This window comes from Quercus robur, chromosome 5 (genome assembly GCF_932294415.1).
Source record: "Quercus robur chromosome 5, dhQueRobu3.1, whole genome shotgun sequence".
Classification (NCBI taxonomy): Eukaryota; Viridiplantae; Streptophyta; class Magnoliopsida; order Fagales; family Fagaceae; genus Quercus; species Quercus robur.
The window spans coordinates 54,127,486-54,142,685 of NC_065538.1; the positions used below are offsets into that span (position 1 = coordinate 54,127,486).

At 32.9% G+C, this 15,200-nt stretch overlaps 1 protein-coding gene across 4 annotated transcripts in view; it reads right to left on the bottom strand.

The window, feature by feature from the left end:
• The window catches only part of LOC126728960 (probable leucine-rich repeat receptor-like serine/threonine-protein kinase At3g14840), a 33,834-nt gene extending 18,689 nt beyond the window's left edge, over nt 1-15,145 (bottom strand). For 3 of the 4 annotated variants that reach the window (XR_007656435.1, XM_050434730.1, XM_050434732.1), the window contains exons 1-22: nt 14,968-15,145; nt 11,028-11,205; nt 8,948-9,019; nt 8,789-8,857; nt 8,640-8,711; nt 8,293-8,364; nt 8,094-8,165; nt 7,884-7,955; nt 7,720-7,791; nt 7,521-7,592; nt 7,357-7,428; nt 6,758-6,826; nt 6,339-6,404; nt 4,786-4,848; nt 4,659-4,694; nt 4,503-4,543; nt 3,902-4,278; nt 3,638-3,833; nt 3,204-3,341; nt 2,187-2,305; nt 1,849-2,059; nt 1,502-1,739 (exon numbers count right to left, since the gene is read on the bottom strand). Coding sequence is in view for 3 of the 4 variants with exons in the window: in XM_050434730.1 (XP_050290687.1) it covers nt 1,502-1,739; nt 1,849-2,059; nt 2,187-2,305; nt 3,204-3,341; nt 3,638-3,833; nt 3,902-4,278; nt 4,503-4,543; nt 4,659-4,694; nt 4,786-4,848; nt 6,339-6,404; nt 6,758-6,826; nt 7,357-7,428; nt 7,521-7,592; nt 7,720-7,791; nt 7,884-7,955; nt 8,094-8,165; nt 8,293-8,364; nt 8,640-8,711; nt 8,789-8,857; nt 8,948-9,019; nt 11,028-11,205; nt 14,968-15,070 (2,480 nt within the window). In the remaining variant the exon portion in view is untranslated. The remainder of the gene's footprint in view (nt 1-1,501; nt 1,740-1,848; nt 2,060-2,186; nt 2,306-3,203; nt 3,342-3,637; nt 3,834-3,901; nt 4,279-4,502; nt 4,544-4,658; nt 4,695-4,785; nt 4,849-6,338; nt 6,405-6,757; nt 6,827-7,356; nt 7,429-7,520; nt 7,593-7,719; nt 7,792-7,883; nt 7,956-8,093; nt 8,166-8,292; nt 8,365-8,639; nt 8,712-8,788; nt 8,858-8,947; nt 9,020-11,027; nt 11,206-14,967) is intronic. The other variant, XM_050434731.1, reaches the window with a different exon arrangement.
• Nucleotides 15,146-15,200: the final 55 nt, after the last annotated feature.

Consider the following 15,200-nt stretch of genomic DNA (forward strand, 5'->3'; position numbering starts at 1 on the left):
CACAACAATTAAAAGAACATTGTCAAAGGGGAAACTCATTTAAGTGCATGATAAGAGGGGCAAGTTTAACCAGCCTCTACACACAGCTGGGCATACTCTCTCTCCCTCCAGTTGCACCCATTTTTCCCCTTTAATCACAAAGTTATCATGGCAAACTGCCTCTCTACCACCGGAGTCACTCTGCTAGGATATTATCAACTCACAGAAACTAAACAGCTGAGCTACAAACCATACAAAGATAAGTGACCTTACTTCCTTATTTTTAAATTTACATCATTGAGTATATGATTATTTCACATTTAAATACTAGATTTCAACTATTATTACAATTACTAATCAAAGCTATCATATCAAACGCATATTAGATATATATTCGACCATTATCGCGATTCTTAGACTTTGGCTTTAATGATTTTATAGGCTTAAAAAATACGCCGGTAGCCGTTGGACCACGTGGCCCAATGTTGAGTTCTGGACGCAACTCCCCAAAAAGAACTCAGATCTAGTAAGGTCATCCCTCCAACGGACTACACGTGACTGGACATCCGAAAAAGGCCCCCGAACAAGAGTTGTTTGCATTTTGGCTTTTTATGTTTCAGAATTTTCATTTTGACCCTTCGTGTTTGTTTCATTTTCATATTAACCATTTATATTTTAAAATTTTCATTTCGTCCCTTCATGTTTGATTTAAAATTTCCATGTTTGGCCCTTCAATTTATGTTTGATTCAATATTTTGTGTTTGATTCAGTTAATAACTCATAATAAAGATCTATAGAAGATGATATAGAATAGACAATCCTACTAGTAGAGGGATCATCGTAAGTTGCAACGCAAAAAGCTTGGCAAGTGAAAATACACTAATAGAAATCCATGGAATTGGTAGTAGAATCACAAGAAATTTGGTGACTTGAAAGGAAGCGAGGTGGGTAGTAAATCTTACTACTTTCCTAAAATTTGTAAGAATTCTAGCTTTCTTGTTGATTTTGGGACATTACAAATTCACGTGTGAGTGATAGGGTTAATTAACAAGTGATGTCCCATATTGTTCATAGCAAGAGGTCTAACTTTCTTGTTAATTTTGGGACATTTCCTAAAATTTGTAATGTCATCTTTTCTAATATTGTCAATTTTGTAGTTTTTAACAATATTTCCTCTTTGTTTTTTTTTAGCCTAATCCGTGCCTAACACAAATTAAGGGTTATTTGGGGTTTCCACCCACCTATGGTTGCTCCAATGTTTTCCTATATAAGTTAGTGGCTATAGCCCACTAGGCATCAAGTTATTCAGTAATAAAATTCAAGAGATAATTTTCTTCTCTTACCTTTGCCTCGTGGATTTAAGGTTTTCTCTTGGTACTTAGGTGCATTTCTTGAGTTAGACGTGTTCTACTTCTTATGGTTACTTGACTATGTTAGCAAAGGTGATAAAATAGAAATGAATTGGGGGAAAATAGACTCCAAAGCAAGTTAAGAGGGGCCCAAAGAGAGGGAGGTAGCTCACATTGTTCCAGCAATTCTGGTTTTAATGCTTGTGTTCTCATCTTCATCGAGCTTGGCCAAACCAAAGTCAGAGATCTTAGGGTTAAGGTCCCTATCAAGCAACACATTAGTAGATTTGATGTCTCTATGAACAATTTTCAGTGTTGATTCCTCATGCAAGAAAGCTAGACCTCTTGCTATGCCAACACATATTTTCTGCCTTGTAAGCCAATCCAATTTTAACTGACCATCTGCAGGACCTGAAATTTATGTTCAAAACCCAATCAATGAACTTCATCATTAGTGTTTTGTCCTTGTTATTTTGTTATCAACATAAAATCAATGGTAAGGTATAAAAAAATGTCTTACCAAACAAAGTATGTGCAAGGCTATTGTTTTCCATGTACTCATATACCAACAATAATTGTTTTCCTTCAATACAACATCCATACAATCTAACCAGATTTGGATGTTGTAAACCAGACATAATACCTATTTCATTCACAAATTCACGACTTCCTTGCTTTGATTTTGATGAAAGTTGTTTAACCGCAATTACAGTACCATCTAATAGTATACCCTACATCAAGAATTGAAAAATAAACATTTTCTTGTATGTATTTCTCCAAATGAGTGATCAATAAGAACAACAAAGAAAAGGATGGAAAACAAATTCATTCTAGAATAGAGAAAAAGTTCTCAGATACCTTGTAAACTGATCCAAAACCACCTTCTCCAATCTTGTTTGCTGTATTGAAGTTATCAGTGGCAGCTTTTATTTGTCTATATGTAAAAAAGCCCGTTTGGAGGTCTAATCTTCTCAACTCTGTAAAAGGAATCAGGCTAAGATGTCATACTACATCTTACAGTGAAACATATCCAATTTTAAACCAAATATTTGTGTGCCTCTTGACTTGTTACAGACTTCTTAAAGAATGAAAAAAAAAAAAAAAAAAAAAAAAAAAAATTGCTTTTAGAAGGCACTCTATTGTAGTTGATCAAACAGAAGCTGTAAGAAACAAAAAGAAGATATGTGAACAGGTACTGAAAACCCAAAGTTGATAGGTTTATCCTTTTGCTTCTTTCTTACTTCTGCACAGCAATAACAAGAAGTTCTAAAAACTAAATGAAAAAAGAGTGATATTCCATTAGTTTATTATAGAATGAGATGTGCTTAACGCTTAACACTGGATCATTTCACAACTGAAATAAGAATATTAAACAGATGAACCAAATTTCATGTGACTTTGAGGACATGTCAAAACTGAATTCATTCAAAATTGATAACCTTTCCTCCCAGAAACTTAATTTACGCACTTCATCAGACAATTGCTCAACTATAGCGAGCCTACGCCATCCATGTAATATTCATTTTAAAAATTACTTTATGCAGATTTTACAAAAAAGCAATGATACTAGGCTTTTGCATAATTCCATGGGCTCATTTATCATCATAGGTAGAATTAAATCACAACAATCATCATGCAAATCCCAAGATAAGTTCATATGCTTAACACTCTGCAATCCCGCAATCATGCAGTTTCTTTTCAAAGTGCATTTTGGAAAACTGATCATCTGTGGAAAGATGGAAAAATAAATATTGAACTGCAATAACACACAAGCCCTTCTATACTTTTTCGATACATTGTTCTAACTTCCTGCCATAGATGGAGAAAATGAATACTGTCCTTTCTAATCTTTACATCAATATTTGCCGAGGTTACCTTTTTCCCTTGATATCCTCCCTCCCAAATAGCCTTTCCACCGAAGAATACCCAAAATCATAAAAATGAGAAGTAGCGCCAAAACTACAGCTCCAACCACAATGGTCATCTTCATCTTATCATTAAGGTGAATGAAACCTATAGAAAGAAAAATAGCGCAGAACAGTGATTATAAGATTGCATTCAGAAATATACATCATACCATACAGAAAATCCAAATCAAGATTGATTAGTTCAAAGTTGGAAGGGCATAGTTATTATAAAGTTTTGGTTGTCTTCCATCTAAATGCACGTTAACCTGGTTTTGAGTCTTTCTTTTTAAATGCAGATAATTATGGAGTTTTACTTCCAATAAATTGCTATTTTTCATCAATTTAATCTGAATGTGGAAGAAGTTGGACAATGACAAGATTCTTAATCTCCAATACAGTTACCAGATTCCACAGAGATAGCTGAAATGAGAGGACCATATGTTCCTGTCTCTGGGGCAGTTGTTGTCCCTTTCCCAGCCCAATAAAAGCGAATCATCAAAACGCTATTTTTAACAACTGCATTAAATTTCATAACAACTGCTTTATCAACCCCTGGTGCAGTGTTTTCAATATCAAAATCTTTCATCACCCGTTCCTCCTGCAGCAAATCAATTCGTTCAACTCCTCCACTATAACATATAGATAAAAATAAATTTGATGGAATACCTGGAGATAAACATCAAATATCCGCCTTCCAAGACTGTAAAAAGATCTGTTGTCTCTGAATACTATCTCCGCAAAGTGAAGTTTCACTTTATAACGTCCATTTGCTAAGCAGCGAGCATAATATGTGATTGAAAGAGGAGATAGGCGTGCACTTGTGTATAGTTCAGACTCTTTCATTGTAAGTGCAGATACATTCTTTGCTACATAACTATTTGAGGTATTGCCATCCCACTTTCCAGTGCCACTGAATCCCCAATTCTTCCTCTCCATCACAGGAAAAAATACTGCAGGACCAGCTACGCCATCATCCTCTTCATACATTATGTTTCCAACAGTGGTTGCTTTCCCACCACAATTTATATGCAATGAATACCGATCTACATAGATGATGCACCCTATTATTGATCAAATACAAAAGGACATAATAGAACAACAATGAAGTATCCATTGTATTGTTAATTAATTTATGTACTTATTCTGTACAAGATTAAATATTTAACCAAAAAGGTTTCTCCATTTTGGAAGGAAACTACAAAAGAGGAAACCACTAAATAGCTGAAGCATATACCTCATAACTTGATTTCAATGGATCTATGATTACCTTTTGAACATGGAAAGTCCTTCAGGCATTCATTAAGTATTCTTAATCAGTGAAGTAGATAAAGAGTGTCAGTTATTCAACATAAAAGTGAAGAAGGAAAAAAAAAAAAAAAAAAAGCTTTGGTTCTTCTTAGGAGTCTACAAGTTTGAAGCTTACGAGTTGTTCCTTCCAGAGAAGCTTTTGAACAAATTTCTGGCGCAATGGAAAAATCAGTTAGTTTCAGAAAATTGGAAAGGTTATCAAGAGAGAAAAGTGTGTAAAGCTCGAGTAGGCAGAAACTTACAAATTTGGTCGACAGGGTGGTGCAGAGTGCTCTGACAAATTATTGTAAGAAAGATCTATATTGCTGCACAAATTATATTAGAACTTGAGAAATGCTACTAACACCTTAGCATAATATTTAGACCCCTTAATCAAATTTTACAGCTTAAACAAAATAAGACAAAATCAACCAATTAGTCCAATATATGTGTTTAGCCAAAATTTCATATTGCAAGCATATTCACGAATGAACTAAAACATATAAATAGTAATATGAAAATGCAGAAAATAAATCAAACCAAATGTAAACACGAAGACGTGTTTACAAAGAGGAAAACCCAAGCACTTGGGTGGAAAAAACCTCTCTGCTGACACTTCTATTAAAAAACTCCACTAGTATGAATAGTTGCAGTACAAGGATGATTATAAACCCTCCAAATCTATATCCCCGTAAGTACTTGAGCCACCAAACTTGATTTGGATTTGAGACAACTCCAACAGTTTCCAAACTAATCAATTCTCTAACACTCAAATATGGTGAAGAATATGATGGTTAAAATATCCTCTTTAAGATATATTAATGGTGAGAGGGAAAGGAGAAGAAAGAATGAAAGAATTCACTCTAACGTCATGGGTTCTCTCTCTCATACAAAGGTTGGGATGAACAATGCTCTCTTGGTTTACGAGCTTTGCTCACACTCTTTTCACAAATCCAACATCCAGAGAGTGTGTTTCTTGGCTTATATGTTAAAGTTGGAAAAATCAGATCAGGCCTGTGCAAGACATTCTGTATGCATGCAGCTTGCGACCGCTAGTTGCGACTTGCATAAATAAAAGACTCCATCTTTAGCTTCCACGTGTCAACTTGTAGGCTAAGCAGGTCGCAGGCAGGGTGCAGAATGTAGCTTTGACCAAGATTTGACCTAGCTCAAGAACATTCTACCCAAAAACAATAATGCCCAAAAAAAAAAGCATAAAATGAGAGAATTAATTATAAGCAAATTAAGCCAAAAAAAAACATGGACTTAACATAACTCACTACAACTCGCAACAAAAAAACAAATTGATACTTTATAAGAGTATTTAGTTAAAATTATTAATACCTTAAATTATTCAAAATGGATATAAAATTGGTAAAAAGAAATCGTTTCAATAATTCAGAAACAGCATCACAGAAAATATGTCCTTTTGAAGTTTGAATTAATTGTCAGTCAATGTTATCATTGTAGGCTTTCTTCTCGAAATTATCTACGAAAAGAAAGATTTTGGGCAATGTATAAAGTCCCTAAAGTAGCATTATGATAAAGTGTAGAGTAATATATCTTACGTATAACACTGTTCTAATATCATGAAGTAAGTAACATTAAAAATATGTTTGTGCAAGAGTAATTAGACAACAATTAAGTTGGCAAGTTTCATTGGTTCTCATATATGCTCATCATTGATATCACTTTTTTACCAACTAATAACTTGCCACCTCGAGAGTTGTTAATTTTTTTGTGACTCTGAACTTATTGTTTGTCTAGATTCACACATAATTGCAAAATTGATGTAGAATTTAGGATAAAACCATACAAGCGATTGTCTCTGCTCTTAATCCAGTCTGGAATAGTTCCATTGAGAGAGTTGCTTGTCAGATACCTATTAGTAAGAGATCACACAATATCATCAATAAACATTTAATAGCATGACTATATTTGGGGGTCTTGCTCTATTTTCTTTTGTAATTTTGGTAATATTTGAATACCAAATTTTCTTAAAAGGCCCAATTAGGTCCTTTTAGGTTAGTCTATGGAGAGGATTCTAGTTTTAGGTGTATGCGGAGTGAAGTTCCTCGCAGATTGACCCATAGATGTTGACCAAAACTCATTGTCCAAACCCAATTACATAAGGTCCCTTTAGGTTACATATCGTTGTGTGCTCTAGCTGCTTGAATGTTTGTTTGAATTTACTCTACAATTGAATCTGATTAAGGGTTTAGTAGTGAAGCTTACATGAACTTCAACGCTAATAGACCATCCAAATGTGGAATACGTCCCTCCAATCTATTGAAGCTGAGATCTCTGTAAGAATATAACAATACAGATGTCATAATAACAGAAAAGATGGTTTATATTACTGTACAGTTGAATATAGAAAAACTTATAAAACAAAAAATGCCCACTACTAAAAAGCATGTAAGTCAAAATTGAAAAAACAATATTTTGTGAAAACAAAATGATAGAGAAACACAAAAAATGTTCAATCAATCAGAGGATATAAATTTTAGCTCGGATACCACATCTCTGTCAAATAGTACCCAATTTAGCCTCGTTTCTTTTTTAACTTTATAAAATATTGCCAAAATTTTTATTTTTTCTTTTCTAATTTTGATTTTTGCCACAATTTTTATTAAAATAATTAAGTCCTCTAATTTCTAGAAAATAAAGAATTATTGAAAGTCGAAGTCTTTAAACTTCTTAATTTCTAATTTCGATTTGAACTTTCATATGCATGTATAATAAGTAATGGGCTAATTGAGCATGTTTTGTCCAATCGTATAAGGCTGCAGTTCACTTATTTTCCAGTAAAAGAGAAAGTAAAGAAGAACTACAAAATTTTGAGTTGTGTCATGTTTGATATATATGTAGGAATTTGTCCAAAGATATTACAGCTCCTCAACATCCTGCAATGTAAACAAACATCAGGTAAGGTGAACCTGCTATAAACTTTGTATCATTCCAATTCATTGCACTTTACAACAAAAGAAAGGCTTACAATATTGTCATGCTTGTCATGCTACTTAAGTTTGGAAAATTTGAACCCTCTCCAACTAAGTCGCTGATCCTTCTACATGGAGTTTCATCATCAATAACTATTAGTTCCTCAGGAAAAAAAAATCTTAAATTTAAAAATTAAATGACTATTCCTAGTGATTATATGACACAAGAACTCTAACTTAGCAGGCAGAACTCACAGCTCTGTTAAGTTACTCAGAATAGAAATGCTAGAAGGAATTGGCCCCTCAAAACCACTAGCTTGGATCACTCTGTTAACAACACAATTCAAATGGGTTTAGATCACACCTGAAGCCTTTTACTATAAAGAGATTTAGATAAGGATGTAAGAAAAAGCACATACAATTTCTCAAGTTGTTTCCAACTTTGGAAAAAGTCAGGCATTCTTCCAGTGAAGTTGTTACTGCTAATTCTACTGCATGTATCCCAAAACAAAAACATTATTGAACAAAATACAAACAAGAAGAATGCTACAGTCACCAAAATGGCTAAGATTTTTTTCAAGCAAAATCTAAAAGTACTACCAGTCACAAAAAAGGTTTTAAACACTTACAGTTCCGTTAATTTGGTCAACTTAGTAAGAGCGAATGGCAACTCTCCTGAGAGATTGTTAGCACTAAGAATGCTACAGTCACCAAAATTAAAGTTGAGGTCATTTCATGTGTTCAGGATTAAGCAAATCAATGACAATTTAGAAATGACAAATCAAAATTTATTTGAAAAATTAAGGGAAAAAACACAAAGAAACTCACAGATTCTCCAAGTTAACCAACTTTCCAAGCTCAAGGGGAACCATTCCTGAAAACAGATTGTTCTCGATATTCCTGAATGTATAATATATTCTTAAATATTAAAGCCGGTTAGACCAAATGGAAGTATGACATAATTTACTTTCTATATGACGAGTGATGATAGAAATACTTCAATTTTTTCTGCTCTGATGTGTCACCAATCACCAATAAACAATTCAAACATTCATTCATTAGGTGATTGACGTTCACTGATCACTTTTATTGCCACATCAATTTATAACTTTTATGTTGCTAAATTGGTAGTAACTCGGGTATTTTCCAAAAAGAATGATAAAATAAGAGCATACATATATCTAAGTGTGGTAATGTTTCCCAAGAAGCTTGGAATTGGTCCTGATAAGTTGTTCACAGTGAGGGACCTGTAGCAAATTCATTTAATTAAATATGAATGAGCCTATAATGGCTAATCTTGGACATGAACTGAGGAATCACTTACAAATATTCCAACTTTGTAGAAGCCCATTCGCGGGGTATGTTACCACTAAGGAAGTTACGAGTGAGATCACTATAATCAACAGGAAATTGTGCAATTATGTGGTTAAATCAATTATGGGAGTGCTATTTAGTAAAACAAACAATGGGTACTCTTTCTTACAGGTACGTCAGGTAGGGTAGCTTCACCAGAGATCGTGGAAGCACACCGCCGAGATCCTGCCCTTTAAGAATCCTGTGTGACAAGGATATTTTGAATTGCTTAGATAAAGAGGGAGAGAAAAAGAGAGAGTATTAATAAAATTTTAGGATAAGATCTCTTATTAATGCTCTATTTCCGTCTCATTTTAAAAAAAAAAATTAAATTAATATTATGTGCTTACAACCAACTAAAAATTTGAGAGAATCAAGATTCAATTGGAATAGAGGAGATCATTTTCCCAAAATTTTAAAGAATAGTATTTATTACATACAAACTGTTTTACACACACTCCAAAAGTAATGGAAATAAGTTTGGATTTAGAAATTGTGACTTTAATTTCAATTGAATAAAAGCGAAAACATTATTTTGGTCCCTACATTTTGAGGTCACAGTCAATTTGGTCCCTATATTTTTATATCGATCAATTTGATCCCTATTATTTTAAACTTACAGTCAATTTGGTCCTCACTAACGAAAAATGCTTATGTGGCAAACAGGTTATACATTTGGCATATTTAATATTTAAAAATTAGATCAGATGCTAACGTGTCTAAGTTGAAGTGGCCATGTCAGCACTTAGGTAGCAAAAAAAGCCACATAAGCTTTTATATATTTTTTTTGTCTTTTTGTTTTTTATAAACCTACAATCTCACAAAAATAAAACCAAATTTCTTAAATAATAATATTTCATATCTCTCTCTCTCTCTCTCTCTCTTTGCATGATGAGGAGCCAAAGCCAACAACAATCATTGTCACTCCAATGCCATAACCAATCCTTCGACTCAAACTCCGTTGTTCTGACCAACATCCATGTGCGATGAGGAGCTTGTGGAATGCTATTATTGCACAAGGTGGCGACGATCCGAGGCTAGGTCCATGCTAGTCGAGCTTGAGACGAGGAGATTCGAGTTAGGTGGGACAAGATTGATTGGATTTGGTTTTCTTTGGGGTTGTTGGCCACGGATTAAGCTCTATTGTGGATCTGGGTTTAGGATGGTATTGGATGGTAGGGGTATTGGTGGATTTGGGTTTGTAGTCAACGATTTTAGGATTAGTTTGAATCTTTAAATTTGGGGCTTTTGTTTGAAATATCTAGAATTAGTTTGAAATTGGGTTTGGTGGATCTGCATTTGGGTTTTCTTTTAGGCGAGGATTTAGTCTTTTAGAAACAACATGGCCTATGTTGATTTAAGATTGTTGGACTAAATTATTGTTTAGTTACCAAGAAATTACAAGAAAGGAAAAAAACCAATATCAATAAAATAAAAATGAAATTCTACCAGGTTAAGAAAATTGTGAGAAACTTAGAAGAAAAAAATACAAGACCGAAAAAATGAGTAAAGAAAAGAAAATTATTTTTTAAAGTTGATGCGGTTTTTTTTTGCCACCTAAGCGTTGACACGGCTACTTAAACTTAGACACATCAGTATCTGATGCAATTTTTTAATATTAAATAAGCCAAATGTACAAACCGTTTGCCACATAAGCATTTTCCGTTAGTAAGTTAACGGCAAGGACCAAATTGACTGTAAATTTACAATAGTAGGGACCAAATTGATTGATAACAAGACAGGAGGACCAAATTGACTATGACTTCAAAATGTAGGGACCAAAATTGTGTTTTTGCCTTGAATAAAACAAACTCTACATGTTGTATAATTTCTCAAGCAATACAATAAGACCCGCATATAGTAGAGGTGGCAATTTTTACCTAAACCTATTAACTCACATATGACCCACTTAATTTAGATAATATTAGGGTTAAATGGACAAGACCCAAATAGGTAATTCAATTAAATAAGTCCTAGTAGGTAAGCCAACTGGGTACTCAAGAATCCATCTAAAATTTAAAGTTTAATACATAAATAAATAAATATATATATATATATATATATATATAAATAAAGAAGGAAGAAGCTACAGTAAACCCTAATAAGCTAAACCAGCTGCCACTTCTTCCATCTAATGAGGAGAAAATTTTCACACTATGCAGTTTGTTCTTTTGGTTGATTAGCAAAATAAAAGTTTAACTTTTACTTACAATGCAACGACGTGGCATACACTATCAGGGTAGGAGCAATTGCAAAAGAGAGAATTGTTGGATGGTGGGTTCCAATCCAATTTTGGCGTTAACCAACTTAGGTCATTTATGCATGGTTCCACATTGGTATTCCAGTCTTTCTTTCCCAATTGTTCAGCTATTTCGCCAAGGGCTTTCACTGCATGATAAATCAAAATTAATCAATTTTCTTTTAACCTTTTACCTTTTTGTTGGCTTTAGATTTAATATAGTCAATAGCATTCAAATTCTTTGACCAAGTAATAAACTCAAATAATGTAATATTATGATCATAAAAATATGAATTAAAGTTTAACTTAAAAGTGTTATATCCACAACATTTTTACAATAAATCTTAAATGCTAGGTTACTATTAGCTGTTATAAGTGGATAAAAAAGTAATTTAAGCTGTGAATTCAAATTAGAACCATAAAAACTTACCACCGTGAAACTTGAACCTTGAGATGCACATTAAAAATTTTAAGAAAGAGAAAAAAATCCAATTGTAATGCCTCATTAATGAATAAGAAATGAGCTGCCTCAAGCAAATTAAAAGAATTAAGATCAAAATCTTCAAAGTTATCTCAAGATCTTTTCTTCTCCCACATTTTATTTTGAGCTATGAGAAATTGAATAAGCAATTGGGCTCTTTCATTGGGCCAATTGACTATGGGTACCCTATCTATCTATGTAAAGTACTAAAATGGTTGGGCTAATGAGGTGGTACTGAGTTTGTAATGCCTTCATTTCAACTAATAGGTTGAGAGGCTTGAATCTCACTTGATACCTTTTAGTGTTTCTAATTTAGCTGTTTAGGGAAGCAAGATTTAAACATAATATTGAGGACAAAGTTAATTCCAAATTTTATTATTAGTATAAGAAAAAAATGACTTAATTTATTAAATGGAAAAAAAAATTAAAATAGTAAATATAAGACAAATGTAACCTATAATTTGTTTTCCCATGCTTGGTTTCAATTGATTTTTTCATGCCTAGTTTAGAGTTAGTATATGATTAAGCTATTCATTTATAATTTAAGCTCACTATAAATAGATATTTCGAACAAGTAAAAAATATAAATAATCAATATATAATATATAGTCATTCTCTTATGAAGTTCAAACTTCAAAGATTCATATAAATATAAGATATTCACACAAATTACCTGAATACTTAAAAAGTAAAATTAAAAATAAATTAACATAGAAGTATATATCTACAACATGATCATATATTTTAAAATTTTAAAATATTCTATGTAGGCCTTGACTTTCTAAAGATGATGCATGAGTTTTTATTTTTTATTCTTTTGATTAGCTTAAAAGTACCAATATTTATTCTTTCTATCATAGATTTCATTTTGAAGTATCAAAATATGTGTTGATTGAAAAGACTTTAAAATGTATATAACATTGTTAAAGAATTATAAAATTCAACACATTAGTTAGAAAATATTGTGATAATATGTTATGATTTCAATGTTACATATAAGAATATTTTCCTTGATTACAATAGGAGAGTTAAAAGTTATTTTTATATCAATAAGTTTTAATTTTGGAATATTATATTCTTGGCGTGATAGTCACTCCACAATTATGATTACTTGTGGGGTATGAGAAGCAAGGGTTCGGATTCAAATCGTTAAAAGAGAGCTCCAGACATATATACGCTTAGATTAGGTTAGAGTAGATTGAGGTGTTGATTTGGGTTTTCGGTAATATGGTTGATTAAGTTTGGTTTGGGTTTTTGGTTGGGTTGATCATGGTGATTTTTAGTTGGGTGCCAATGGTGTTGTTGTCAGCTGTGAGTGATCTACTAGTGGGTTTTTGGTTGGGTTAATCACAATAAGTTTTTGATTGGGTGTTGGTGGATCATGGTGGTTTTGGGTTTCGATAGTGCATTGGTGATGTGAACTAGTGGGTGATCATGGAGGTTTCAATGGTTGCTATAGGTTGTGGATGATTCTAGTGGTATCATGGGTTATAGGAAAATGAATTTTATTGGGTTGTATACTTGTATGTTAAAAAAGAAGATAAGATGTAGAGTGTATTGTTAAGTGATGTGTTAAAATAAAATTAAAAAAATAGCCTTTTAAGGTGCAAATTAAAGATTGGTTTAAGAACCACTTATTTTACTAAAATTGAAAATTTTTTGCTGAGAATATGTAAAAATATAAAAATAAAAAAAGAAGCTAAAAGTTGACTTTTGAAGCAATGAGACCCACTTAATAGCGCAATGGAACCTATTTTAAGAGAAAAATAAGCAAAAAAATAAAATAAACTAACTTTTTCTCAAATTTGAATACTCTCATCCCCAAAAAATTTGAAAAACATGCAAAAGTAAAATCACACATGCAGCTTGTACGAAGACAAATCAATAACCGTCCATACTAAAGTTTTTTTTTTTTTTTTTTTTTTTTTTTTTAAACCTCTATACTAAAGTTGGTGACGAAGGATAGATTTGAATCCCGTTCTCGTTCTATAGTTAAGCTTCTTTTTTTTTTCATAACACGTTCTATAGTTAAGCTAGTGCAAAAGAGAGAGTGAGGTTGAGAATTAAAAATTTTAATTTTCAATCTTAACCTTAGGTGAGAAAAGTTGAAAAATTAAAAACTAAATTAAACTCTGACACTCTCAATCATTGAAAAATTACTGTATCTCCTGAGTCTCAATCCCAGAAGGAAACATGTGGCTGTGGATGATATATGTTTGAAAAAGACAAAGGTCCATATGTATCATTTATATTTATTTTTTTCCATATAACTGTCTTTCTCGTATCCATGACCAATTCTCTGGCCAGCCAAATTTCGGTGGGTTTGTAAGGTTTTTAATATATATACATATAAATTTGTTTTAGACTAAATTGTGTGCTAGCTGTTTAACTTTTCTCAGGAAAAAAAAAAATAAACGCCAACACAATCTCTCTATTTTTCTAATCTTCCTTCCCTCACCTCTCCTCTTCTCTCTGCAAAATACCGCCATCACCTGAGCATGAGAGGCCCATCAATGGAATCTTTATTCAACACAAGATTCCAAAGGAAATCAAATCCAACAAATCAGATCCAGTACCTCTCTTCTCTAGATCTTTTACCCAGAAAGACAAGAATTAAAGAAAGAAAAAAAAACCAACTCAGGAATTAGAAAAACGCCAACTCAATTTCTCGATTTTTCTCATCTTAATTTCATTCTTTGGCTGTCCTCCTCTCTACAACATTACCGCCGTCACTGGGCAACTGTAAACGCAACCCACGTTGCAAGCTATGATTCAAAACCAGAATTCAAAGCAAATCAAACAGTGGCTCGTCGGTGTGGATGGGTCTGCAGTTGGTGATAAGAGGCGTCAAAATCCTAATTGGGACTGTCTGCCGTTGGAGGTTGGGCATGGTGCTTCTGCTATGTGGTAATATTCCCTCCTTTGTGATCTATATTAGTCTATATGGTTCAAATAAATTGATAATGGTATTGTCTTCGGATTTTTATATTGTTATATTTAACAATGATTTTCGCAGCAGTTTTTTTTTTTTTTTTCTTCTTTTTAATTCTTGTCTTTCTGGGTAAAGATCTAAAGAAGAGAGGTACTGGATTTGTTTTGTTGGATTTGATTTCCTTTGGAATCCTGTGTTTAATAAAGCTTCCATTTTGCAGAGAGAAGAGGAGAGGTGAGGGAAGAGAGATTGTGTTGGCGTTTTTTCAATCGTTAGACTAATAAAGTAATCAAATAACAATAATCAATCGGAGCAATATATTGGACATCAACTATATACTATTTTCGCCTACTCCTAGCTTCTAATGTTGACGATTTTTGTTGAACACAGCTGAATGTATAGATGTCCAGTTTGAAATAACAGATTTGATCCTATATATGAAGTAAAAATATACAGAAATATTATATAGATAGAAAGCAGAGCAAAGAATGTCCTGACCTTCATCACCATGAGTTGTCCGGCCTGTTCCAGGTTGTGCTGCCATGCATGTAAGTAACAAGAACACTATGAATCTAATGTAAGGAAGAACAAGCCTCGCCATTATTGTTTGCTCTGCCGACTAGCTATTCCACGAGCTCTGCTTTCAAAAATTCCATGCATATAGATATACTTGTTAAATGTTAAGGGACCCTACAATTTTTGCTTTCGAATCTTCAATATGTCAGGCCGGA